We start from the raw sequence: 27,536 nt of genomic DNA on the forward strand, positions 1-27,536 counted from the left end.
CCTCTCCCAGTGTGGGGCAGAGCATCTATCAGCGAAGAGGCAGTGCCAGTCCCATTCTCTGCAGAGAGGAGATCAGCCACAGAGAGAAATGCCTCTGCTAACCCGAGACGGGGCATTCCTGATGCTGAAAAACAGGCCATTGCCCCTTGTCTGAGTCCCCAACAGGCGTTGACATCGCAACAAAGGTGATCATGTTTTTCTTCCTTTCTGGCCTGGCTTCTTCCAGCCTGTTGGCCCCCAAGCCCTCCCCATCGGGCTCAGCAGTGCCAGGGCTTTCTATGCAGCTGGGCAGCATGAGCCACACGATGGCATAACCAGTGAAGAGCACTGTGACCAAAGACACATCCAGAGGGGTAGGAAAGTCAGGGAAAAGATATTTGACTGTCCTGCCTGGACACTGGTCCACTGGATGCCCAGTGAGGTGACCAAATAAGACCTGGACCCCACATGTAACTGAGTACGGCAGTTAACCCTGGAGCTGCCCCATGGCATTCACCTGGCATAGCACTGAGAGCTGGGAGGCATTTGCTTTTACAGAAGGCAAACCAATACTGAGCTGCTGTTTAAAACACATACTGAAGGAGAAGTTATCACCTTCTTCAAAAAAATAATGTTACTCACCACTGTGTTATCTCATCCTTTCTGGGGGAAAATTCTGCTGGTATAAATGCCAAGCTCAGCCTGTGCAAATGATAAAATGTGCATCCCTGTACCATAAACGGGTCTACTGCCTCTTATCTCCCCACTTGGTCAGACACATATTCAATACTACTCTGTAAGTGCTTTCTGCCTGTGGCACTGGCAAGTCTTGGCTATCTTAGGCAGCCCACGGTATGGAGCTGAGAACAGGAGGTTTGGGATGGTTTGGGTCCACTGTGTCTGGGGTGGGATGATGGCAGCATAAGCTTCTTGGAGCAAGGGATGGCATTTTGTTCCAGGGTTTTCTAGCCTAGAGCCCAATGGGGTGCAGGAGCTCACACGACTCCTCTTTGTTTTGTCTCTGCAAAACACCTGTACTTGCTTACCCACCAGTCCTGCCTGGCCTGCTCATCACCAGAAAGGGCTGAGTCAGGGCCATGTGGTGGCACCATATTGATGCACTCTAGCTGGAGTGGCAGCTGCAGTGGAGAGAAGCCTTACTGCTGAAGAATGGCCTCACTGCAGTAGCACAAACAATACAACGCTCATTGGCCCAGCTGCAGAAAGAAGCCACAGTTCTGCACCATGGAGGCAAGACTGTCCTCTGCTTTTCCAAAGCACTAAACATAAGATAAGACAGATATGCGATTCCTCATATTGCTTTTTACCCTTGACACTCCTCCAAGTCCACACAGAGATGGACTGTAACACACAGGGTTACCCATATGTCTCAGACCCACTACCTTCATCATCCTTGGCATTCTCCATCACTCATTTCTGCTAACTGGAAGCTGCATGGAAACCAGGTGTCCCTCAGTCCAAATTCAATCAGTGCCCTACACTTGAGCCCACTCATTTGTACTTCTGACCTTCTGTATTTCTGCTGAAGAATCTGTCTCTGCAAGGCCAATGGCCACTAAAACAGATAACTAAGCTTAACACAAGGTCCCTGCTTTTCACTCTTTTCCAAACCCATCCTTCACAAACAGCCAGGAGCCCGCAGGCAAGGTTCTACTGAATTGCAAAGGGTCTTAAGACAAATCTTTTCACATGGAGGGCTTTCCTTGTACCTCTTCTGAGCATCTGGGCATTTCCTAGCACTTGTCACCTTAGACTAAGTCACAGGGTGGAAAGCAGCAGCAACAACAGGTTCTCAAAGAAAATTCAGGCTCATACTGCCTTTACTCCATCTGCATTACTTCATTTATGCAAGTGGTACCTGATATCATCCCCTTCACTACATCCCAAGATACAGTAAGGCACAGTGCTGGTTGGCTCTCCAGGAAAAGACCACGTACGCAAGAGATTAGGCTCTAATACACAGCCTCCTCCCATCGGCCTCTGAGATGGTGGGATCAAACACTGAAAAGTTACTTACAAACCATCACTTCCACCTCTACAGCCCACATCTTCTTTACTGCCCTTGGAGGTGGAACAGGGACCAGCCCTAAGGTCACCATCCCGGCGGGCTGTGCCCCCGTGCGGGCACAGGCACGGGTTTGCCCTCCAACCCCTGTGGGAAAAGTCTGGGGAAATGTGTTATAGTACCAGCCTGGAGGGCAGTGCTTCTTTATTACACTTGTCACCTTTCAGCTGTTCTTTACTTCTGAATGTACAGAACCATTTTTATTTGGTTTACAACAAGACATTAGAAATCAAACATTATTTTTTTTTTTTCAAAAAAAAAAAAAGAACAAAACCAAACAAAACCAAATGAAAAATAAAACCCAAGCCCCAACACTATATACAGCTTCTCCTCCCCAGTCTCCGCTTCCCTCCCTCCCACCCTTCCTCCCTCCCTCCCAGCATCTGTGTTAGGTCCTGCTTCCAACACATAGGTGTCACATCTCTCACCCGACCTATGCCCCCAACCCAGTTTCCATCTCGACTGTACAGACATCCCACGCTGCTTGGTAAGCCCAATCTCATCTCCAAGAAAGCATTCGGTAACCCGTATGGTGTTCTTGCCCAGTTGGCTCTGATCTCTGACCCCAGGGTAGAGCTCAGCCGTTGCCCCAGCTTGGCACGGCGGTTGCTCCCCTGCGCATCCCAGCCCAGCTCCTGCAACACTGTCCAGATGCAAATGATTGTCCCTGCCTAGAGGGACTGAGCTCATACTGATGGTAGAGCACCGTGAGTCTCCCTCTATTTCCTCCGTTCCTGACCTCTCCGTCTCTCAGAGACCGCGGTCTCTGCCCGCCGGAGGCTGCTGCAGTGGCTGGGTTTCCTCGAGTGCTGCCTGCAGCTGCACCCAGCCTGCCGACTCAGTGGAGGTCCCCAGTTTTCAGTGCTCTAGTCCCTTCAAACCTGTTGTATTGCAGATATATTGTCACTACCTCTCTCCTATTTGCTCTGCTTCTGAAGTTACAGCTCTCTCCCACCACCCACCTCTTCCTCATCCCATTCTCTCCATTAGCATTTCAGTAACCACCTTCCCTAAAGCCACTGTCCTTTGGTCTGCAGCTCCAGAGGTTTCTCTTCTGCCCGATAACAGCTCAGAGATTTAAACCCCCTTCCTCCTCCCCACAAAAAAGCAAACAAAACCAACTCCCTCCCCCACCCCTTATCTCCTCCTGCCAGAGACTCTGGAGCAGATCTGGTCAAACAGACTGGCCGGATCAGTTCCTCGCATGGCTCTGTTTCTGGGAAGTGGATGTGCTGTCCATTGGACAGAGGAAGTGCCAAGCCTTGGCAGGTTCCCTACTTATTTGCAAGACATAAGCTGCTGGCATGGTGTCAGATGTGCATGCAAGAAAGCTGGATGCCAGTTAAGACCTACAGTCCTGTTTGTTTCATGCACTGTGAACTTATCCTATATACACTACGGGCTGGTTTATGCTTGAGGACATAAAGGTATACATTTTCCTTTTACCTTAGTAACCAAAGCTTTGCTTTCATCCATGGAACAGCAGGGTTTGCTACCAGGGCTCTTATTTTCCTCTTTTGCTCTTTCTCTTGTTCTCTCTTCAGTTCTTAATACTCAAGGTGAAGGGGGTATAGGACGGGGACAGGTAGAATTACAGTCCCGAGGTCCTAGTTCCTAAAGGTCCCTGAGTGACAGCACTATACAGTATCAGAAAATGAAGCGATAGAGTTGCGTTGGCCATGTATATCCTGAGAGAGATCTCCTTTCTGTTTCTCCCCTTCCTTCTTCTCCTCCACATGCCTGCTTTAGGCTGTTGTGCATGGGAAAGGTGCAAAACATTGTCCCCCTGCCCAGCTCCCTCAGACAGCCTGGAGCATCCCTCATGCTCGTGTTACAGCCTCTCCTAAAAAACGACCCAGCAAGCAGCAACCCTGCCCCAAGCTGCAAACAAACCAAGCCCCCATCAGAATTGCCTCCTGCACCACTACAGCAAAAGTCAGAAGAAGCTCCACTTTGGAGCAGCACTCACACTCTTTCCTCCCCTTTTCCCCACTGCTCTCCCTTGGCAAAGAAAAGGTGGACAGAAGCGGGCACACAAGCCGCAGCGTGGAAATCTCCTCCACCTTTCCAATAACAGGAGCTTTGTACCCATTGCAAGAGAGGTTCATGCCTTTCTTCATGGTTGTGATGGCTTGAAACCTCTGAGCCTCGAGTAAGATTAAAATGCCTTTTTTTCTCCACTGTCGCCTTTCTGGATCACTGGACCTCAAAACGAGACAGGGGTTTGTTGCCTTTCTTAGGGGTGGACACAGACAGCTATGGAGGGGGAAAGTGGAGGTGTCACCTCGGTTCTGGAGGAGGGTAGTTCTAAAGGCGTTCAGCATTCTTCCCTCACCCCTATACGGGAACATATTTTCTATTACTCATCCGACTCACAGGACACTCAGTTGTTTTCCATCATTCTGCCCTGTCACCAGAAATTATAAGGCAGTTCCTGAACTGTGAAAAGTCCTGACCGCACACTCTTTGGCAAAGATTATTGTGTAGGACCAAATAGTCCAGATGTCTGGATGTACTAAGACTGGCTCTGTGAAGTAAAACTGACCTGGTCATACCAGGCCAGAAACATTCAAAGAGAGAAACTAGGATGACTCCCGATAAGAACGAGAACCCAGCCAGCAGAGAACCGAGGCAATGGCGAAGGACTCTGGCTCCCAGTCCCAGGAGGTGCAGAAATCAGCTGAGCAGTGCTTTTTCCCTGGAAAGCTTTTGGATTGTCGCTACGAAATCCTGGGCTCAATCTCTGATTGAAGCCTCAAATATTAAACACAGCCGCCCCCCCCCCCACCCTCCCCCGCCCCCCCGCCTAATCTCCAGCTACTGGAGGCCCTGGGCTGTACCTGCAGGGCACTGGATGGGGTTGGTCAGGACCCCACTCCGTGTGGGGCTCAGCACCCAAGCAGCGAAGAACATAGGTGAGTTCTGCATCCTCTGTGTGCCGCTGCCCCTGCCAGTCTTTGGGACCGGCTGAGAGCGCTCTCAGGTGCCTAACTCCTCCCACACTTTTGTCAGGCTTTTACTACAACTAGCAAATTACTGGAGTTCCTGACCCAACTCCCTCAGCTTCAGAATTTCTTACTGCGGGGTCGTTTGTTCTCCCTCCAATGTTAATAGGCTTCTTATAACTGCCTCTTTTTTTCCCTTCTATCATTCTGACCACCCTTTACATTGCAATCACATATATAAAGGGTAAGTGTTTAGATATTTTATTTAATCATCAATCAGCTTGTTAGACTCCCTTTAAAAACTGAACCTGCTGATCGGCAGCCTCCATCCGGGAACTGCCGTCATCTGACATGCCTATATGCACCTACATTATGCTGCTGATGTCATGAACCACAACTTTATAACTTCCATTAAAATATTTAAAAATTTATTCCAAAAAGAATCCCGCTATTAAGTGTACCTTTCTCCATTGACCAAGCTTTAACTTCCTGCGTATCGGGTAGACAAAACTACCCCCCATCCAGCCCCGTTCACTCTTCAGGCTCTTATTCCTATACAGACCGTCTAGACCGTAAACTGCAATAACACTGGGAAAACCCACTTTCAACAGCATCACTCTTGAATAGGGAATCCAGCAAGAGATTGTCCTGCAGGGCAGCTGGGAATCTAAGTCTGATTTAACAGTTGTGCTAAAACCTTGGTGAGTCCAGGGAGGCCTGGACCGAATGCATGCATGCATGAACGTGAGAGAGGGAGACAGAGATTGGGGGCGACTGAGAAGGATGGATGCTCTACTTTTATGCTTAGGGTTCTATTAGTAGAAAATGCATAAGAGACATTACTGATATAAAAATAACAATACTTATTACTTATGAGCCCTGATCCTGCTTCATCCAAGTCAAGGCAAAACTTTCCATGACTGAAGTGTTACTAGGTCAGGCCTAGAGTGATTCACATTTTCATAGCACTGCACAGACATAAATTAGTGAACAAAAAGATGTGCACTAGAGGCATCTGTCATCTGAAAAACAGGAGTTTCCCTGGTCTCAGAGGATCACTCTGCTCTCCCAAGCAATGGGAATCAAGGAAAAAGGAAGAGAATGCTAGCAAGAAAATAAAAGGATGGTTGGATTCAAGGCAGTGTGTGTGTGTCTGGCATGGAAAAACCTCCATCAGGTAAGAACAAGGTTCTCAGCATTACTCCAGGAATGGCAGAATGCCCCTAGGGTTAAAGTTTTGCACTTGTGAATTTATTATTTTCATGGCTTTTATTAATACTATAAGGGAGATAATAAATCATCTGTGATTGCCAAAGTGGCCAAATATTCAGTGATTTTCCTGAAAGTCACTGGCTCCTTTGGAAAAAGTTGACCTTGCTCTCCAAGGCCAAGTTACCCTTCTGTACCTTTATAATGAGTGCCTGTGGATGGAAGCTGCTACCGACTTAGGGGCTTCCATAAGCACTGACAAGCTCAGCATTTTCATTGCAACCTTCACCCTGCTCAGTCTTTGAAGACCATCGTCTTCCAGCGGGATGATGCTCTACTGCATCCTTAGTCGCATCTTCTGCAAGAAGGGACACAGGGTGCTCTTCTCTACACTCCGCATGTATTAACAGACATAAGGCAAGGCCTGACAGAAGCAGTACAGATCAGAGGGTGCCAGCCCACCATTTGCTTCTGAACTTCTTAGGAAAAGGGATAATTATCATTTCCTGATATTTTTGTCCTGCAGCACAACAAAGTTCAATGACGTTCACCCTTTCCTGCACCTTGCCATAGGCTCCGGTCACTCAGCGGGCTGGAGCGTGAAGTCCCTTGTCTGGCACAAAGAACAGGGGTTGGGGTGGGAAGGGTTGAGTTTTCAGAGTCCTGCAACTGCTTTTCTCCCCAAACTCAGTAAGAAAGATGCAGGGTGGGAATGACTAGGAACAGTCCCTCCTTTCAGGACTGAATCAGCTTAGTCTACTAGAGATCAGATGCCAGCGGTGGACAGCAGCACTGTCCCGCTGCTGATCCCCAAAGCCCTCTCTTTCCTCAGCAAGTACATCTCTGCACAGTCTAGCTCCCCAGCTCTGTCCCTCTAACGTAAGCTGGGACTCCGATCTCCAACCTTGCAAAGTTGCAACGAGCAGACAGAACCCTGCTATCCCCCCCAAAACACTGCCGGTTAAATGTCATCTGTGTTCTCTTTCTACAAAAGACATTACAAAACCCCCCTCCCCAGCTCCCCTCCCCAGAAAACATGCTTGCACACACACATCCATACTACATACATGCGCACATACACACAGGCAGATGCGCCGCGCACGCACACACACACGCATTCATACAGGAAAAACAGCTTGCAAACTCCTGAAGGTGGAAAAAGGCAACTTGCAAATGTGCCTTTGTTTTTGATAAGCTCCCTCCTCCCCCCCTCCCGTAACCCCACATTGCCCCTTCCCTCCCAAATAATTGCCTTGTCCTCCCCCCTTCCCAGCTCTTCCAAAATAAATATTCTTTTTTATTTGTTGGTTTAAAAGATTCTTTTAGGCTTGTAAGCAAGAGAGAGGGAGAGAGAAAAAGAAAAGAGAAATCTCATAGCATGAGAATGAACCCCCACCACCTCATGAATCCATGAAAGAATAAACATGAAGGGGTTAAGAGCAGTGACAGACAAAAGAGTAAAAAAAATAAATACTGAGAAGAGAAAGATGAAATTCAGTAGTGAAATGGAAGTGAGGATAGCGCATTAGTGAGCACAGCCAAAGATAACCTATCCCCCCCACCAGTTTTTGACTCAATTTCTTTAAATCTCCCAATCTCCCCCCCCCCCCCCTTTTTTTTTAAACTTTTCTTGTTTGGTTGTTTTTTTTTGTGTGTGTTTTGTGTATTTTTCTTTTTTTTTCTGTAATTTTTTCTCTTTTTTTTTTCTTTTTTGGTTTTTGGTGTTTTTGTTGTTTTGTTTTTTTTTTTTTACAATGGTTTAAGTCCTCCAGCAGGAAACCAAAATCGAGACAAACACATCCCTCCCTGAAACCAAACCCCCTCCCGTATACCCTTCTCTCCCTTACCTCCCCCCCACACTCCGTGGTTCTACATGTGCTGAAAAGAGAAGAGTAAGCTTAGAATAAATCTAATGAATCAAAGGAATAAATGATAATGATAGTAAAGAGTAAAACCCAAACCCAAAAGACCACAACACTCCTGTGTTGTCATTGTCTGAGTGTCTGTCCCTATCTCTCTCGGAGGCTGCAGGCATCAATTTACATAGTACAACCAGTAAACAAGGTTGAAGAATCCAAAGGTGATTGGAAAAATGATTCGTGACCACTTGTCAATGGTGCTGACGTCTGTCAGGTCTGGGATTTTGAGCTTCAGCTTAGACGACCGCCGGCGGAGACGGCAGTTGGCACGGTTGCGGGCTGCGGCATGGTGGGTCAGCGGGACGTGGCGGTCCAGGGTTGGGTGGTGACCAAATCCATCCCGAGAGGCCAGTTGCTTGCGGAACTGGATTCCTGAGCCTTCAAAGGACATGACAGAGTTTCGAGAGTCGCCAACACTGCTCATCATGTCCGTGGCCAGCAGCTCGTTGTTCATCTCCAGAGTGCTGAGGAGGATGTTACCGTAAGGGTCAACCTAGAACACGGAAGACAGAGAGAAAGGTAGCGGGGATGTCCTGTGCACAATGCACACAGGGCCACACCATCAGGGGTGATTTTGAACTGTTTTCTGTGTAACAATACCACCGATTGGGTCACTTGTGAGCTCTGAACCTGGACTTCTGCATTTGACAATGTTATCCATTGGTGCCGGAGTTGAAGGCCTAGCCACATGAGCTTGCAGCAAACTTTTGAGTGGGGTAGTGTGATTCTGCCAACACAGTAGGACCCAAAGTCACAGGGTTACTTTTGGGTACACCTGCCCCATGCAAGAGGATGGTCCTGATGAGAATGGCTTGAGGATGATGACAAAATGATCAAGGAGAAAAGATTGCCAGTGATCACCAGACAGGGAAACTGGACTAAATCCCTTGTGATGAGGAGAAAGGCTGCTCCACAGCTCACCCAGGACTGAATGAACAGTGGAGAGTCTGAATTCTCCCGCCACAATGAAAGAAGGGGACAAACCTGCTCTCTCACCCTCTTCTCCTCATAACGGTGGCGCTCATTGTTGGCCTTGCTGATCCGTTCACTCTGTTTCTTTTGCTGCCGGGGGCCTCGCCCGAAGAATATGTAGTTGACAAAAGCATACTCTAGAAGCGCCAGGAACACGAAGACGAAGCAGCCCATGAGATAAACATCAATAGCCTTGACGTAAGGGATCTTGGGGAGAGTCTCCCGGAGATGGGTGTTGATGGTAGTCATTGTAAGTACCGTGGTGACCCCTGTAAGGAGAGGGTAGGTGCTCTGTTACCAAGGTGGGATGGTTTCCTGAAATGCCACTCTTGGCTTCCCCATCCCTCCTCCCAGCTGGACAGCCTCAGGAGGGATGGGAGCAGTGCAACTGGGAAGAAAATTGTCATTATTCTAAGCCCAGCTGCCCAGTACGAATCACTGCAGCAAATAAACCAGGCGCCAACAGTGGGACAAAATGTCAAAGCTGAGTATCATCAGGATGATGGGGATCACCATCCTCTGGACCTTGGTTCTTTAAGTCCTCCCTGATCCTCCTTCTTTCCCTCAGTGTGGTAGGAAATAGTCAGTTTTGCTCTCAGTCTCTCAACCTTTTCTCCCTTTTTCCCACATCATGAACTCATCAGGCTACTCTGGGCACCACTGGATGCCTCAGTATCCTTGACATGAATTTGTAATCTGTTGTGTCTTTCCAATGTCATGAATAGGAGAAAGACTGAAGAGATTCCCTCTTCACAGTGCGCTCTTTTTTGGCCTGCCTCATAGGCTTCTGTCTACATCCTTGACCGCATCAATTCCCACCTTCCTCTCACCAGCTTTACCACTCACTACTTCAGTCATCATCTGTACACATGTACACATTCCTCCCATGGTTCTCACACTCTCCTTTTTAGGCCAACTCATATTTCCTACATCTTAAACATTTCTTTGTCTCATGAACACTTTTTTCCCCATCTACTCAGTCTCCAAGAGCCTGGTGCACCATGATTACTCTCAAAGCTTCAGTCCTCTTCTTTGGTTTCTTCTCAGCCTCTTCCCTTTTCTGGACTGTCAGAACGGCCTCAGATCTGTCTCTCTGGCAGTCTTCTGCCAGCTTCAAAAAGATGGCAATAAACCTTCATGCTTCTTTTGGGAGCAATAACTTTTCCTCTTCAACCTAGTCTTCTTTTCCTGCTTCTCTAGCTCAGCTCTGCTGCTTTTCTTACTAGCTTGCTGATTTCCTTTTCTTCTAGTGTCCCTCCTCATCATCTCTCTGTTGGGAGCTCTCTTAGTCTCCATGACCTTAATTTGCTCTTCTGGTTTCAGCCCTGCCTCTACAGTGATGGGTCTCAAACCTCTCTGTGCATCCTGGACACACTGCCTTTCACCCTCATCATGCCGTTAGTGTCATTCCTGAGAAAAGATTTAAAGAACTAATAGTCTTCAGTTCACAAAAGAGTAAACAGAAGGGGGATATATTCATATACATACAATATATTATATAGACTACTGCCTATATTTAGACAGTAGTCGAAATATCCGGAAATTTGGGGCAAAGAAAGGGGGAATAGATCATTCTCCAGGTCTCCATGAAGAACTGGACAAATTGCAATGGAGACTTAGGAAAGAGGCAAAGAAGAGCTTTTTGACTGCACGAGCAAGTAAGTAAATCTGGAGATAAAGTTCCCAGAGGAGGCTGTGGAGTCTCCTTCCTTGGAGCTTTTTAAGGACAAGTAAGACAGAAAGCTGTCAGGAACAGTTTAGGGAGAGCTGTTCCAGTTCTGATCTACAATGTTTTTCTTCTGTCTTCGCCTTTGAATCCAGATGTTAGCAGAAATTCAACAGCTGTGCATCTCATGTCCACCCTTCTGCTTGTACTTTCACTGTGCCAGCAATGTCTGCCATGGTCTCTTTTTCTTCTCTCACTGATTATACTCTTGTCAATGCAACTTACCTTTTTAATTTACTGTGGTGTTCTTGTTCCCTCCCTGTGTCCCCGCTCCAGCATCTCCAAGCAAGCACAGCCAAATCACCTATTTTATATCTTTGCACAAACCTTCTCTCCTCTGAGTATTCTCAAACTCTGTCTTCTCCTGCAGCTAACTTAAGCCCCCAAGCTTTTCTGTAAGACCCAGCCTCTACCTGTGCTCCACTGTGTCTCTGAGACTTTTCCCACTCACAGACGAAATCCTTCTCCCTCTTTGGCCCTCTGATTTCCTCTGAACTTTCTATCATGTTGCACAACCCCATTCTCATATGCCAGCCATCCCCCCTTTCTCCTGTTCCTTCTTCAAAATCCTCATCTGCAATCCACCCCCACTTCCCTTCTGTCGCTTAAAAGACCTCATTTTTTTTCCTCTTATAGGAAAACATTCCTATTTACGGGGGCATGTGCTTAAGGAAAACTTGGACTTCAACTACTTTCCCACATTTGCCTTGCTTATGAAGGTCTTCAGCTACAAAACGTGTCTGTATGGGGCCTAAACTATCATGAACATGTGTAATGCCACTTCCCTTATTTTTTTCCAACTTTTAGCTGTTCACTCACCATGCTTGCTACTCTTTGGCCACCCACTCTCAGCATTTATCATCCAGCTAACTGGTCCTGGCACACCTGCTGACCAAGAGGTTCAAGAGGACCCAGATTTCTCTTCTTGAGAGAACAAGTACAAACCAGGTGAAGGAACTGGTTGGCTCATGGCACGTCAGTATCAAATATCTGAGATTCTCTGACCGTTTATGCTTTTGTTATAGAGCTTAAACTTGCACCCGTAGAAATTTATGGTAGAGCTTTTACTGATTCAAGTAATATACAGTCAGGCTTGGGAAGTACTGATACTTCTGAACAGAAAAGTAGCTCTTCTGGCTGGAAATGTGAAGTTTGTTCTCAGAAAAAAATGTCCTTCCTTAGGGACAACAAGTTTACAGACCTATGTGGCTTGCTTAGCTGCTACCGCATAAAGAAAAAGGTATTTTCTTTCTTACAGCTGTCCTAGCTGATCTCCTTCAAAGAACCCACCTTCTTCAATGTATAATAAAAAGGGACATACCCAGTGCCACTCGTGCAGCAGAAGCATCGTAATTGATCCAGAAGGAGACCCAGGACAGGATGGTGATGAGAATAGATGGCATGTAAGTCTGCAGGATGAAGTAACCAATGTTCCTCTTAATCCGGAAACTCAAGGATAAGCGCAGATATGAACCTGTCAATGAGATATTGAAGGGAGATGTTGTCTGAGAGGACGGCGAAGCTGTATTTGTGGTACGAGCTTAGGTTAGGAATTGAAATTTTATTTAGAAAATGTTTTCAAGAGGCAGAGATAATGAGAAATTTCTATTTTTTCATTTGGTTTTGCAGACTCATCAGTTTTTGCAAGGGGGCTCTTCAGAGTCTGTTCAGTTGGCTCAGAATATAGGAAGAAAGGAAATTCTATATAAGTTACGTTATTATATCAGAATTCATGGGAGAATGTCTGTTCAGTGATGAAATTGCTATTATAGTACGTGCCAGTTTGATACAGGCTTACACAGGAGACTTTAACACTATATCTGGATGCAGTGAGATGATTTTCCAGTGTTTCATGTGCTAGCTTTTCCTCCAAACAGCAATGAAGATTTGAATCGTGTTTTTCCCATGCTGTTCTAAAAATGGGTTATGGTCAGACTGGGCAAATTCATATGCAAATAGAGTACTGTTAGTTAATCTATAGGTCTTTTTCCACCCCCCCCACCCCCCCCACCCCAAGTTTTTACAACTTCCTCCTAATCTTTTGGCAAACCTAGGGGGAATAGTGATGACACTAAGTATTTTACAGTCTTTCCACTGGAGCAGGGTCATTTTGACAGGGACAAAGCAGGGCCTCTCTCATTGCTGCGAAACAAAGTCCAAGTCATTCCTCCTTCCCACCTCCGTCCCTTAGGCAACACAGCAGCCTGAAATATGGGTGTAATCGTGGGCTGGCAACTAAAGTAACAAGAGAATAACAGTCTTTAATGATCAAGGAGGCAGACTGGGAAAAAGGAGGTTATGTTCTCTCACCATTATGTGCCATTTGCATAGCTTGAATACAGTATTTCAGCAGTCGTTTTTTGAAGGTCTTACCTATTTAGACTGCAAACTTCTTTTGGAGGAATATTGCCTCTTGTTGTGGGTCTCTAGATTACCATTGCAATGGGACCCTGCTCCCAGCATGCCCCCAAGACACTATTGTAACAACATCACCGTCTGCCACCACCACTGATAGACTCAGGCTGTGATTTCATGGCATTCCAAAAATTGTCCTATTTGACAGATGTGTGGCACGCTGTTTTGGCAGTGAACTCCATGCCAGACCAAAGTGAAGACAGCAACCAAAATCCAAAGCCCTCCAATTTTCCAACTGGCAGTATCTGAATCTTCCAAGGTGTTCTCTCAGATCTTTTTATTGCCGTGTACAGATGGGTTTGACCACTTTCTTGTCAACTGATAACTTGCTGCTTACTATTACACCTACATTATCTTCAAGAGCCCATTACAAACCACAAAGTAAAGGCTGAGAACCTTCTAAAGAGGTTCTGTTTTGAGATCAGTTGGTGTTTTGACTAAGAAATGAAAACTGCAAAAAAAACCCCCAATCCCGTAAGTCTCTGGAGAGATGCAGCCAAAAAGGAAAAAGGCAAACTTGGTGGACACAGAAGATACCTCTTTTCCAAAGGAACAGGACCCTAAGTTGAAGCCTAGATCCTCAGTTAGTACCTCAGCATCTGAATCCGAGGAACAACCACATTAATGTTGATCAGCAGAAGGTTTGCACATTCCATTGCATCCCTTCAGCAGAGACTCACCGGTGGTGAAGACCACTTCCCTGCTGACCAGCCTCTGCTCAATAATGGTGAACTGGGGCAGTTCTAGCACCTCCATCCCTGTGACAGCAGAATCATTTCCTTGCCAGAAGAAGACAATGTCATCAACCGTGTAACCATCTGCAGAGATGAAGAAGCACAGAGAGAGACTTAAGCTAACAAGCTGGAGCAGATGACACCCCCATTTTCACTAAGGTGATCTGGAAGAGGATTCAAAGGGAAGCCCACACCATCAGACAGCAAGCATAACCCCTCCCTGTTGATGTACTTTTCTTCTTCAGCTGAGCTTGGCAGCACAGTCCCCAGGAGAAGAAGAAAAAAATGGTCAGAACTCCCCATTCTGGCTAGAATTCAGGAGAAAAAGGTGAGAAGCAGCTCATCAAGCCTTGACTGGCGCTACATAATCTCCATGGCTGACACGACAGGGACTTGTGCATCAGAAGCTTCTGTCAAATGCACCAAAGACGGCATTTGGCTTTTTAAAAACTGCCTCCTTTTACCAGAAGGGGGAGACCACACAATATGTTCTGGTGGGGAATAGATAAACAGGGCATCTAAGTATTAAAAAATCCCAGAGAGAAAAAGATTTACAACAGCAGTTGAAAAGAAATTTGAACATCAGAGCATCTCCCTATTCTAAGTACTCGGTCAAAATTTGGAGCCGGGAAGTGGAGGGACTCTCTGAGGTGGAGGGCTGCTTTTACCCAGTGCTGGCTGAGAAGAGCAGTAATGGGAGAAGAGAGGAAAGGGAGTCAGGCTCGTAACAAATACTCATCCCTTACATTTCAGGGTAATGGACTTATTAACTCAGCCAAGGGTACAGCCTCGTACTTTAACCCCAAACTATGCATGCCAGACAGGGCTGCACGGGCTAGAAGTGCTGAGGAACCCAAAGCCACAGTCCCAGGAGAAAGACTCTCTAGATGCTCTGGACTCATGGGGAATGAGGCCCAGGGGACAAAACCGTGCAGCTCCCCTGCCATCAGTGTGATGTTCACAGCGCTGCCCGTTGCCCTTGTGGGCAAGGATTCATCTCCGCTTGAAAATTAGTGCTGCTTGTGGCAAGCTGGGTTTTGAGTCACTGTGGCTGTTGCTGCACAAGGGGTGGCCTCTTATCCTAAGCAAAGTGCAGAGCCGCGTGCGAGCACCTCTGTGTGCAAAGACACAGTAAGATAGGTACAGGGTTTGGTACGGCATGGCGCAAGGCTTCCCTTAGAGAATGAACTTCACCTATACCCACAGACAGCTTTTTGTCACAACCTGCACCGCAGCACGGCAGCCTGCCTTATCCGCAAGCCCTCGCGGCAGAGAGGCAGTTGGCTAGCAATACCCAGCTGGGCTAACACCCACTAGGGAGAGCTACCACCAAACCCAGCACCAGTGTATTGGTGGCATCAGGGGAATGAGGAGCTGTTGAATGTACCACGGAGAAGAAATTCTTCTACCTAACCTTAGGGGCCGAGGGTTACCCCGGATCTGAGCTGAACCTTTGAGGATGGTGTCATCCTGCAGCTCCCGAGCGGACAAAGAGCTGAGCAACCCGGTCTGATCCCACGGCTGACCCTGCTTTGAGGTGGGGGCTGGACTAGAGACACCCTGCGGTCTCCTCCCAAACTGAATTATTTGATGACTGTGTAGTCTCCAAGCCCACATCCTGCACTCTCAGTCATTACTGCGCTTATTCATGGGTGCTAAAAAATAATAACAATCTTCCAAATGCCATGCCAGCTCTGCTTCTGATGTAAATCATCTAAGCCAGAGCTCCACCTCCTCCCCCCATGGCATGCTCCTGCTCCCGTGGCAGTAAGTGGTGACAAGCCCTCAGAGATTCAGGACCCTTACGTTTCCATCTCATCTGCTGCAGAAACTGGGTTGTCACAGGCTGTTGCACTGCCACGAGTACCAGCTTTGTGCAGAGGAACTGGTATTTGCAGCTGGCTGCAGCGTCTCTCCCAGAGCACCGAGACCAAGTGTGGAAAGCAACAAGAAACAGCCGAGTCCCCCACTCCTCCCAGTGGTCGATCCCAGCGGCTCAAACTCTCTTGCAGCTAAAACCACTGTGTGCGATTTTACGTTTGCATTCATCTGGCTCAGAGTTTGAGACTCTGGTGGTCATTCTGAATTTTTCTAGGAGGTTTCCAAGCCCCTTCCACCCAGCGCTCCCCCTCTGCAGAGGTGCGCCCAGCCTGTAAACAAGTCACCTCTCCACCTCCTTTGCAGTAAACAAACCAGATTGAGCTATTGAGGTTTCTCACTGCAAAACATCTGCTCCAGCCCTCGAACCGCTTTTTAGCATCTTTTCTCAACCTCTTCCGATTTCTCAACTTCCTTTCTAAATTTTGGAAACCAAATATAGACAGAGTCCCTCTCCCCGTCTCACCAGCGACATATTCAGAGGCCAATCGATTCCCCGCTCTGACTCACGGCTCCCCTGGTTTATATAACCAAGGCTCGCTCCAGCCCTTTCTGTCAGAGCCCTGCTACGAAACCTCCAGCCGCGGTGCCCGGGGCTGCCAGCCCTTCATCCTCTCCCCCGGGCGGTACCCAGTCCCGGCACCCGGGCGGTACCCAGTCCCTCCGTCTGGCAGACTGGCCCGCGCGCCCCCACCCAGGCACAGACCTCCGCATTTAGCTGTATTCAAATGCATTCGGGATGTATTCAAATTGGGAGGTATTCAAATGTGCAGCGAGCAAGCCACGCAGACTGCTATCTTCATCACCCACAAATTTAACAGCGGTGGCTTCAAATTTGCTTCCTGATCAGCAATGAAAATGTCAAATTACAGTAACTAATTTTAGGAGATCTCTCAGTTAACTAGCTCTCTTCCATTCATTCTATGACCTGCTGGTATTGGTTACCAATTTTTGTACTTTTTTTTTTTTATTATGGCATTATGCAATATGAAATCAAACATGTTTTTTCAGGAAGCCATTTTTTAAAGTGATTCTAAAGGGAAAGGTTGTTCGGTCTAAAAATAAATGCTTCGCTTTGATTTCTAGCATTAAAAAGAAAACCAAATTTCCATTTTACTTTTCGAAAGTAAAAGAACTTTCACAAAGACGAGTCATTTCAACCTGAAATATCATAAAGTATTGATACGACGTCTTAAAACGTCAGATTAACAGCCTGTTCGCTGCCTGCCTCATCAGGTTTTTGTTGAATCCTGGCACACGGCTCGGCAGGGGTATATGTGCTGAGGGCTATTTTTGGGACGGAGGGACGGGATCAACAGGCAGTGCCAGCACCGGCTTATCTCCTGCAGGTAAGTGCCCCGAGCTGCCGTGGGGAAGGAGACCCCAGCTGCCTGCTGCTGCTGTACAAACCCGGCACCACGCACCACAAAAGGGCTATTTTGGTGGGTTTGTTTGGGTATTTTTTTGATATGTACTTTGTTTTTTAAGCCAGCCGTAAAAGGACTGTTATTCCAGAGTTGGGTGGACTTGGAAGGAAACAAAATGGAGCCCTGCGGATTTTGAATGTGCAAGTGTGTAAAAGACACAAGCTCTGAGGAAGGAAATGACCGAGTCTCTTCATCTCTGCATGGATCTTAGAAATATTGTAAGGAAACGTAGCTTCGACTAACAAATTGGCTTGACATGTCCCATTAAGAACAAAATCGCAACACGGGGAACTGTGGGTAATTCTCTGCCTTCTGTTTTCTTGGTTGTACCGTAAACTATTCTCAAAATGCTAAGGAGTGCCAGAAATGACATGTCATTAGAGCCTCCAGCAGGACCTAATTTACATCCCATTACCCGCCACGCCAAGCGCTGCGGTGGCTGTGCATCCCAAGCAACCCGAGCGGCGAGCGGGAAGGGGGCTCCCAGGCGCGGGCAGGGCTGGTAAGGCGGCACGGCGCCTTCCAACTATGGATGCTGTGGGACCGCTTTTATGAAAAAAGCAATTCTCTGATAATCACCACTGAAGCTGCATCATCATTATTGTGAGATCTGCTGCTCTGGACCGCTCCTGCGGGGATACTGCGGTGCATTTTTATGAGGGAGAGCCGGACCTCCTCCGCCAGCGCGGTCGGGAGAGGTTTTCCATAGGAGTCAAGGGAAGATCCAGGCGGGGAGGGACTGCAGGAGGGCTCAGGTCCCACCGCCCGTGCAGAGTGGGGACAGGTTCCCAGGGCTTTCTTAGGGCTAAGAGGGGCTTTTACCACCATCCTGAGGGCGAGAGTGATTTTAATGCCCAGCCTGCTGCTAGAGCTCTTATTTTCCTGGGCATTTCACCCATGAGGTCCCCTCAAGGTGGAGTTTGGATGAGGGAGCGTGGTCCTGCCCCAGAGGGTATTCTCCAGGAGGGGTGGCCTGTAACACCCCTGGGAGGCATCCCGTGAGCGAGAAGCTGTGGCTGGGGCAGGTGGCACTGGGTGGCATCGGGTGGCGCCGAAAGACGGAGGGTGGGCACGAGGTATACGCACAGCTCTCGATCTCCAGCGTGCAGTTCTGCTGGTCCAGGGGGTACCTCCGCAGGTCCATCATGCATGCGGCCGTAGTGGTGATCCTGAAATGGGAAGGGAGAAAAAAAAATCAGTTGTGTGCTTTTTCCTACCAAATAAAAAAAAAAAAAGAAAAAAAAAAGGAGAAATGAAAGGCAGCCGTGAAAGTCAGGCAGCATTTGGGGCCGCTGTTTCCCTGGAAACCAGGGAGATCCGTGGTGGGAGATGTGTGGGATAGGGGGCTGGATGCGGCTCACCCTCAACCGCACGGCTTAAATCCTCCGTGACTCACGTCAGCAAGGCAGTATCTCTATTAACAGGGTGGGGAGGGATTTGTGTTCCTCCTCTGTCTCTCCCTTGAGAGAGACAAAGAAACCGGGAGTAGGCAGAGCTACGGGCAGGGGGAGAAGAGGAGAGGCATGTCAGTTTGTAAGAGGGAGACAGCCGACACGCGTCCGTAAAACACAAGATGCATTGATTAAATTGCCCAGAGAAGAATACCTGACCACATTACCACCTCTCTCTCCTCCTGAGTTGCCCCAGTGACCCTACTTGCAGCCCCCCACGCCCCCACTCACAGCCCCTCCATCGCACCCACTTTGGCACTGCCAAATCCGGGAGCCCAGACCCCACCGGCGGGGCCCTTCTGCTCCTGCGGGCTCACGGCTCGGCAAACAGAGCCGCTCTCGCGCAACTGATTGATGAACCGTGTGATCAAGATTCATGAAAGACACTTGGGGGCGTGTGTGTGCATCCCCCTCCCGAAAAATAAATATGGGGAGAGAACGAGGGTCAGTGTTGCTTTGGGGGTGTCAGAGCAGGAGGTGGGGGCAGAGCGGCACGGCGCCTGCGGCGGGGTTCACGGGAGGGTGCGAGGAGGGTTTGTGTGTGTTACGTGTTGTACATGAAGGAGCGTCGCTCCCCGGGATGGGGAATTTTGGGGTGGGGTAGATGAGGGAAGAGGGCATGAAGCAGGGGCAGAGCAAATCAACAGCTAACTCACCAGCCTGGCACCGCCGCCCTGGAGTTAACAGGCTGTCCCTGTTTCTCAAATGTATTGCTTCCCTCACCCTTTAATGCAGTTTTCTTCCTGTGCAATGTATGTGTGCAGAGTGCTAAAGAAGGGGGAGAGATTTGGTGCATTCCCCCCCTCTTTTTTTCAATTAACCATCTGGAAGGCATTAATCAAGCTACACGTTTTTTACTATGTAGGCATAACCAGTGAACTGTTAACGAGAAAGCTTTATCTTCTGAGCCCTGTGGCCTGGGAGAGAGAAAAGAGAGGAAAAAAAAAAAAAAAGAAAAACAAGAAAGCAGAGAGGATGAGATGGCGAACCAGCAAAAAAAAGAAGGAAAAAAAAAAAAAACCAAAACGAAAAAAACATCAATGATAGAAAAAGAGACCAGAAAGGGGGAGAACGGGTGATGCTGGACAGCAAATTGGAAAGCAGCGGGGGAAGGCGGGGGCGAGGGGGGGGGAAGCAGCCGCGGGAGAGCACTGCCCCGGTGGGGGTAGCGGGGCAGGGGCTGTAGCGGGGCGGGCGAGCCGCCCCGCGGAGCTGCTGGCTCTTTAAGAAATCTCGTGTGCTAAATTTATCTCTCTGCTGTCTGTGAAGACTGTTTGTAGGAGATGAAGCCTTGAGGAGAGCCTTTGCCACTGCCTGCCGTGCTATAAATAGATCCGAAGAGACGGAGGGAATTTATATATATCCTCACTGGGTCTAGATACAACATTGCAACTGCCCTCTCGCGGAGCAGGGGGCCCAAGTGAGCTCTTAACCCTTTTATCTGTAGTGCGGTTGGGGTGGAGGAAAAAGCTCAGAGGGGGGGAAGGATAACAGGACAGGAGACACTTAAAAATTATCACCGCGGCTTTGGGATTGCACGGATTGCTTTTACAGCCTCCCAGTTTGGCACCTCTGGGAGGGCTGTGGGAAACGCGACGCCTCTCCCGCCCCACTGCAGGGTAGCCGGGCACAGGGGACGGCGGTGGAGGAGCAGATCCCAGCACACTTGGGGGGAGCTGCGCCTTGCCAGGAAAGCCCAGGGTGGCAGGGGCAGAGCCCATCCTAGCCAGGCGCTGAGACCAAAGAGTCACGAACGGGTATGACTCATCCCCCTGTGCCGCACATGGCATATACTGTATATATTATACGGCACTCGTGGGAAATAGCAGTTACAAATGCGTTTTCCTGTTTTCCCTAAAGTGTGAGATGCAAAAATGTATTAAACGAAAATTTTCCACCCCATTTGTGGGACCCTGTGGGCTAAAACCTTTCCACAGTGTCCATCCCAAAATTGCAGCCTGGCTGGCTAATTTGGCCAGACAAAGGACATCCAGAGGAAGCCTTTTCTGGTTCGAGAGGGACCCTCTCGCCTCTCGACAGGATTTGCTTATCACCTGCAGTGCTGGTTGGAAATGCAGAGCACGACACAGTGAGCTATGGCTACCACACTCCATGCGCCAAATCCTGCTCACACTAACAGCCGGCATAAATCCAGAGCCACTCCAATGATTTTTGCAAGATCACACCAATTTATATCAGCAGAGATTTACATCAGGGCAGAATTTAGCCCCGTTTATTCAAAAAGAAGAAAACCTCAGGACAGGCAGGACAGAAAGGAGAAAAACAAGATTAACAGGGCATCTGTCCTCAAAAGCCAGATAATTTCTCTTTCCTTCCAATTAAAGGGCAGGTGTATCCACACCGCATAGTTCAGCATCCTCCAGAGACAGCCCAGTTGGCTGCAGGTCCCAAATTCCCGGTGATCTGCCCGTGTAACGCTGCTCAGGCAGGTGAGAATTGGGACCATGTAGGGTGAAGGTTTTGTTCTCTTTCCAGAGCAGAGGTGGCACGGCCGCAGGTGGCTGTCCTGGGCTGTAGGCACCTGCTCCTCTGGAGCATTTCAGCTGCGGTGCCGTACCCACGGTGAGGTGCTCCTGGCAAGCCCAGGGACACCAGTGCCACAGGACCACCTGGATGCAGGGCTCCTGCAGCATGACAAGATGCGAGGGACAGCTGGCCCGGGGCACCGGGTTCAGCTCAGGTCCTGACTCTGGTGTTCCTAAACCCTGATAAACCAGCCCTACTTGGGATAAAGCAAGTGGTACCCCAGAGAGGAAGGGAGTGTTCAATTCTTTAGACTTCAGATCTCAAAAAGCATTCTGGACACCAACTTCCCTTTGCCATACCCTGCTTGAAGTTTGTGGGTGACCCGCAGCATCACAACCCTGTCATTGCTTTACACAGCACCTGCCACTGTTGGTGAAATGTCCACCTGTGGCCTCTGTGACTGATTCAACACTCACTTGCTCCTAGAGAGGCCAACAAGAGATTTCTCTAGCTCCTTTGGTGGCTGTGTACTACGGGCAGGTGGGACTCATAAAGCGATGAGAGGCTCCACTCACCTCTCGCAGCCGAAAGGAGAAAAACTCAGGCACAGCAGCGACCTTGTGGAGTCACAGCACATGCCACCTCTGGTCCAGAAGGACACAGGACCAACCTCTGCCTCATACTCTGATGGGTATAAATGTATGGCCTTGATACGCTCTAAGCTGTTGTGTGAAGAGAAGTGTTTGTTTGGCACGTAGACAGCATGGGGAGGACTGGACGGGGGGGCGGGGGGAGGGGAGGGAGAATTGATGCTAAGGAGCTCCTGGGTGTCTCGGCAGGGTTAACAGGCGATAAAGGTGGAAGGAAAGCAAGAGGTAGAAAAACGAGGAGAGGATCAAAGAGTGATGACGGTGTGAGCACTGATGGGGGAGGCAGGAGTGAGGATGAGAGACATGAGAGCAGATAGTGCGGGACAGGAGGCCACTGGGGTAAGGGAAGAGAGGAGGGGGATCAGGGGAAGCAAGGGGTGAAGCAGCCTGGGGAAGGAGAGCTGGAGAAGAATGAGAGGTTAAAAGACAGAAAGCAGAGGAGAAGTGGGTACTCACTCTGTGAGAAAGGAGATGAGGAGACAGAGAACAAACCATTGCTCTGTAAACAGCTCTAGACAGAGCGCACTGCCTCCAGGAAACGCGACCAAAGTGAAAGGGAGCAGGGAGCGCGGGGGCTGGAGGGAACGCCGGGGAAGGATGCCACCTTCCCCGTGGCGTTAGCAAGAGGCGCTGGCACCCGGCCAGGCTGCGTCTTCTCCCTCCCCCTCCTCATCTCCCGCTTCTCTGCCCACCTCCCTCCCCTTTTAAATTCAAAAATTTGTGTGGTGTGAAATTTCATCTGCTTTGACGGCGATTCACAGAGACACTGCCCATCGGAGGGGAGAGGCTCGCCTGCGCTTTGCACAATGCGCTCAATGAAGCGGTCCCGCTCCCTCCAGCCGCCGAGCCGGGCCACCGCCACCACCGCCACCAACCCCCCCCCCTCCAGCTCCCGCTCCCCTTTCCTCCCTCAATCTCTGTCCACTCCGTGGGCCTCTGCGTCAGCCCCCTCACACGTCCCAACCTTTACACCCCCTTCCCCACAGAAAAGACATTCATGTCCTTGCCCTAATTGTTTCTCCTGAGGTCCGTAGGCAGTCGTGCTATCAAGCAGCCAAGTCCTCACTGCCCTGCCATCCCACTGCACAGCTGGCAGGCGGACACAGTTCATCTGGGGGGAGACAGGGCTGTGGAGAAACTGTTGTACAACTCAAAAAAAAAAAAAAAGGGAACAAAGGGACATGCATTCATGAGGTGTCGAGCAACTCTGGCAGGCTGTGGGCTGATGGAGATTCCCCTTCCCTGCCAGCACCCAGTGGATCCAAGCAGAAGCCAAAGTAGCACAGATACCTCACTCTGGAGAGCATCCTTCAACCCCAGGAGAGGTAGAGACCGTCTCTAGAAAAGCAGCCACGAAGCTTTAAGTCACACAGGGTGAGTACGAGGTCTCTGTTTGTTACCATGAAGAAAGCTCTGACCACCTGAAGCTTGTATTGACAAAGCAGATGCTGGCACAGACAGGGTAAGGCGACCTCACCCTGCTGCCCCCCGCCGCTGCCGGCTCTGCCAGCTGAACCTGGCAGCAGCAGAGGACTGTCCCACCACAGCTGCTGCTCAAAAGGGAATGCTCGAGTTTCTGCAAACCATCAGTCCTCCACAAATATTTCAGTTCTCTGACATGAACACCACCAGCCATTTCATTCCCTCTCTGATCCTCCTCATTGCTGTTTACTTATTAATGGCTTCTTCTGTCTTATTTAGAATGATTATATAAGTTCACAGACACAGAGCAGCATAGAGCTCTGACCTGCTATTAAAACCCGCTGTGGCTGAATGTTTTCTTTCCATCTCCTCCTTATCCTGTTGCTGACTGCCTCCAAGGTAGCTGCCCCTTCAGCTCCTGCCCCAGTCAGATCACCCTCTGCCGAACTTCAGCTCTGAAGGCCCTCCGTGACCTGTTCATCGTCCAGCTCATTTCCAGTGCGCTGGGAGATCCAAATTCACCCACTACAAGTGTAAGGGGCAAAAAATTACTTCCGCAAAACACCATCTGATTTCAAAAGGAGCACATCCAGACTCTCTAAGGAGGACTGGGTGGGAGAGAGGGAAAAACTATTACCTTTGAGGGGTTCCTAAAGCAAGTGGGGTGCCTTTCTCCTTAAGCTCACCCTTACAAAATAAACTACTGCACTGCCCGTAGCATAATGGTGTCTGTACCAGCAAACTAAACACGCCTCGCACTGCTTTCCAGGGCCAATGTCAATGGGTATGGAACTGCCTTTGTCTACCCTTAAATTCTTACCCTGCAGAAAAAAGGCCTGACTGCACACAAGACACCTATTGAGAATGGGCACCAGCCTCTGCTGGGCTCTCACTGGGAAATGTGCAAGACACTGTTTGTGGGCACAGACCAAACCCAGGAAACAAACTGACTGTGCGGGCTACTGGTGTCCGGTGCCCAGGACCGTTCCCTGATACCTTTGGCTTTGAAAGGATGCTGCCTAAAATTCAGTATGGATAAGAACAGGAGGAGTATAGCCCAAATACCTCCATCACTGCCTTCCTAATTCAAGGGGAGACAGAGCCAGCAGTTTGGGCACTTACCCTATTTTACAGGTGTGGATTAAGTGTCATCATGCAGGGACTAATGCAAACACTCTCATAGAAAAAGACAATCATTTTTTTAAGTCGCTGTTGCAACTTTCTGGATTTCAGATCTCCCAAGAAGCCAAAGATGCTCCTGTTCCCCCAGGATAGACTCCCCAAACTCACAACTGTGTGCAGCAATAAGAACGGAGGGAAGGGTTTTGCAGGCCTTGTGCAGGCTCACCCCGTGGGGCAAGTTAGGCTCATATGGGAATTCTGGTGCCTAAGAGGAGAGAGGGGGAGCCAAAATCGGTGTTTTGCTGAACATGGGAAAAAAACAAAATTCAATTTTTGCTCTGTACATTCTCAAAGTCAGTCATAAAAACATGCTGGCAAATGTCACCTTCTGCCTGGCAGTGAGCACAAACTTCGAAGGGCCTGGAGGGATTTATAAACCCGTGGTGAATTTTGCCATTCTTTTAACACGGTCTGATCTTTGCAAACTCCTGGAGGTCATGTTAGAACCACGAGCAAGGCAAGGATATGGAATATTTTCCCCTTGTGCCTGTTTGCCTAAAACTGACTCCATAAGCCTTGGCACAATCCTGCTAAGGTCACTCTGTTTCCAAAAGCATCTGTGCTTGCATAGGCATCCTTTGATAAATAACAGTGTGCACTGCACTCAGATGGGGGAGAAAAAGAAAAGCTTTTCTAAACTAGTACTCAGGGTACCAGTCATGAAAATCAACCGTTTTTCCACCCGGAGAGTGCACAAAGCAGAGTTGCCTTGGCTGCAAGGTTTTGCTTTTCAGCCTATTTATCCTATTCCAACTGTGCTGCGCGCCTGGCAAGTTGTCAGCTGGATTGGGGGACAAGAGAGACCCAAGTGGAACACGTTTAAAAAGAAGTTTGTTTGTTACGGTTGCTTCAGACAACAGTGACCTGCACTTAACGGAGCAGGAGGTCTCTGCCTTCGACAGCATCGGGCTGGGATGAAGTTGAATTAATAAGCCATGATTTAAACCTGTGGGATTTGGCAAAGAATAGACAGAGTCCAGGGATGGGCTCAGACTGGTGGCTGGGGTAGGATGAGGAGGAAGACTAAGAGGTGCTGCCAGGGTGAGCCGGGGGTTCAGGGCACACAAGCTGTTCAGCGAGATCTGTGAGGAGACAGTGGGAATCAGCTGTTTGCGGATACTCTTTGACCGCTATTTTTGCTAATAAACGGGTCAGACTTATACGCGATGTAGCACAGGCAGAAACTCCAGCCTGGTCCTGACGATGTTCAACTCTGTTCTTGCAACATTAAGGATGGAGAAGCAGCTCTGGCTTGCTGCTTTATCCTGTTTTAGTGAGCTCTAATTTCTTCCACAGCTTCTAAGATTATTCTGAAATTCCACATTATTGAACGTCCTTCCAGTCTTTCCAGCTAAGTCCCTCATCCCAACCCTAGGAGGCAAAAATGCACAAGGGGATCTGTCCTTAGCCTCAACTGGGGAGCTGAGATCCTAATTAAATTGTCATTTCCCCTCACCCACCTAACAAACTCTTCTCACCACCTACCATCTGTGCTAAGGAGCTGGCCCAAAGCAGCGCTCCGTGGTGGGAGCAGTATGGGGCTACAGGACCAGCTCCAAGGGACCGTCTGGATGGACCCTTGGCACCCGAGCTGCCAAAGGAGAGATTTCTGTTCCCTTTGCCTAATCTGCAGAGGGAGCAGGCAGAGCTACTAGAGACAGGGAAGAGCCTGAATCATCCCTCACATTTCCAGAGAAACCTCTCTCAGGGAGGGAAGAGGAAGCACAAATCACAGATTTCTTCCCTTCTGGCCTGTGAGATGGGAGAAGAAAATTGCTCAGTGGTCTCAGTGCAGAAAAAACTTCTCCGTCTTAACCCACCAGGCCATCTTTTCTGCAGAAAATCAAGTAACACCCATGGAGAGAACAAGGACATGGCTGCAAACGGCAGGCTTCAACTGAGACAGGAGCAGCAGAACCCTTTCTACCAGCTGGAGACCCCAATAACCCCAGGCTGGTCCCTGGCGGGTGTAACACAGACAGGGCTGGGTCCTCACCAAGGGGCAGGTTGGAGACGGGAGCCATGAAGAAGTCCCCAAGACGAGCTCCAGCAGAGCCCAGCCGTGGGCAGCAGGAGGGGCAGCGCTGGAGGCACAGCACAGCGGGGTGGCACGGGGGGCTCTGGCAGTGTACCTGGTGTTGGACGAGCAAGCGGGCGGGTGGGACGCTTGACATACACACATTAACCTGCACTGCTTCCCTACGTAAGGTGAGCTAGAAGTGGTGCTCGAGCTGCTGCCTTGCCCAGGAACAAGGTCTGGTCCACAAGCGGGTCAGCAGTATCTTGCTGCAATGCGAGGGCTGACGTCCCCCAGGAGCCGCTACCTTGCGGGGAGCAGCTGAGACTGATGAGAACTTACCCCCGTGAAAAGCAGAAATTAAGTGCTTCCAGAGCAGATATGCCCAGCTTCTCTCAGTTTAAAACTGCAAATTTTTTAAGTTGTTTGCAGTATGACAACTCTCCCTCCCTTGCTTTAAGCACTGAGCAGGTATTTACACTGACGAGGATAGCAGGGGTCTGCTTCCCCAGGAGAGCACTCACTGGGCTCAGAGCCCCGCTGCGCTTTGGCACCTTTGCAGGCACCCAAACTGCCTCGTCTCTGAAACACACCTCATTGCAGTGCCTATCACGGACAGGAATGAAAAAAACCACAGAACACATGCACATGCTCCCCACCACCACTACCACCTTCGCAGGAGGAGATCCCTCATTCTCTCTGCACAGGATTTAGCCTCCATCATCAAATTCCTCTGCAGTTATTCAGTTGCTCAGTTTACATCGCCCGGGCTCCCCGCCAGCCAGGCGCTGCATCTCGCTGGTCCAGCCGGCTTCGCGCCTGCTTCCCAGCATCCCAACCCACCCGCTCCCCCGGCAAGCTCAGGGATGCAGCCTGGGCTCCTCAAAGCACCTGGTTTGCTGAAATCCAGTTTTGTCCCTAATTAGGATGAAATCAAATAGCTTCAAGATTTCCCTGACGGCTGTTTTAAAGCTGGTTTCAAATGTGATTTCGAATTACCATATGAGATTTTCAGCATTGTTACAGTCGTTTCTATT

General features: G+C 49.2%; 1 protein-coding gene across 2 annotated transcripts in view; it reads right to left on the minus strand.

The window, feature by feature from the left end:
• Positions 1 to 8,253: 8,253 nt before the first annotated feature.
• The window catches only part of LOC309675869 (gamma-aminobutyric acid receptor subunit beta-4), a gene marked incomplete at both ends in the record, with an annotated part of 74,148 nt that continues 54,865 nt past the window's right edge, over positions 8,254 to 27,536 (minus strand). Inside the window, 5 exons of one of the 2 annotated variants that reach the window (XM_082488281.1) lie at positions 8,254 to 8,631; positions 9,135 to 9,379; positions 12,158 to 12,310; positions 13,932 to 14,069; positions 18,377 to 18,459. In XM_082488281.1, the coding sequence (XP_082344407.1) occupies positions 8,254 to 8,631; positions 9,135 to 9,379; positions 12,158 to 12,310; positions 13,932 to 14,069; positions 18,377 to 18,459 (997 nt within the window). Of the gene's footprint in view, positions 8,632 to 9,122; positions 9,380 to 12,157; positions 12,311 to 13,931; positions 14,070 to 18,376; positions 18,460 to 27,536 lie in introns of both variants that reach the window. The other variant, XM_082488280.1, reaches the window with a different exon arrangement.

This window comes from Vanellus vanellus (genome assembly GCF_965231255.1).
Source record: "Vanellus vanellus genome assembly, chromosome: 10".
NCBI lineage: Eukaryota > Metazoa > Chordata > Aves > Charadriiformes > Charadriidae > Vanellus > Vanellus vanellus.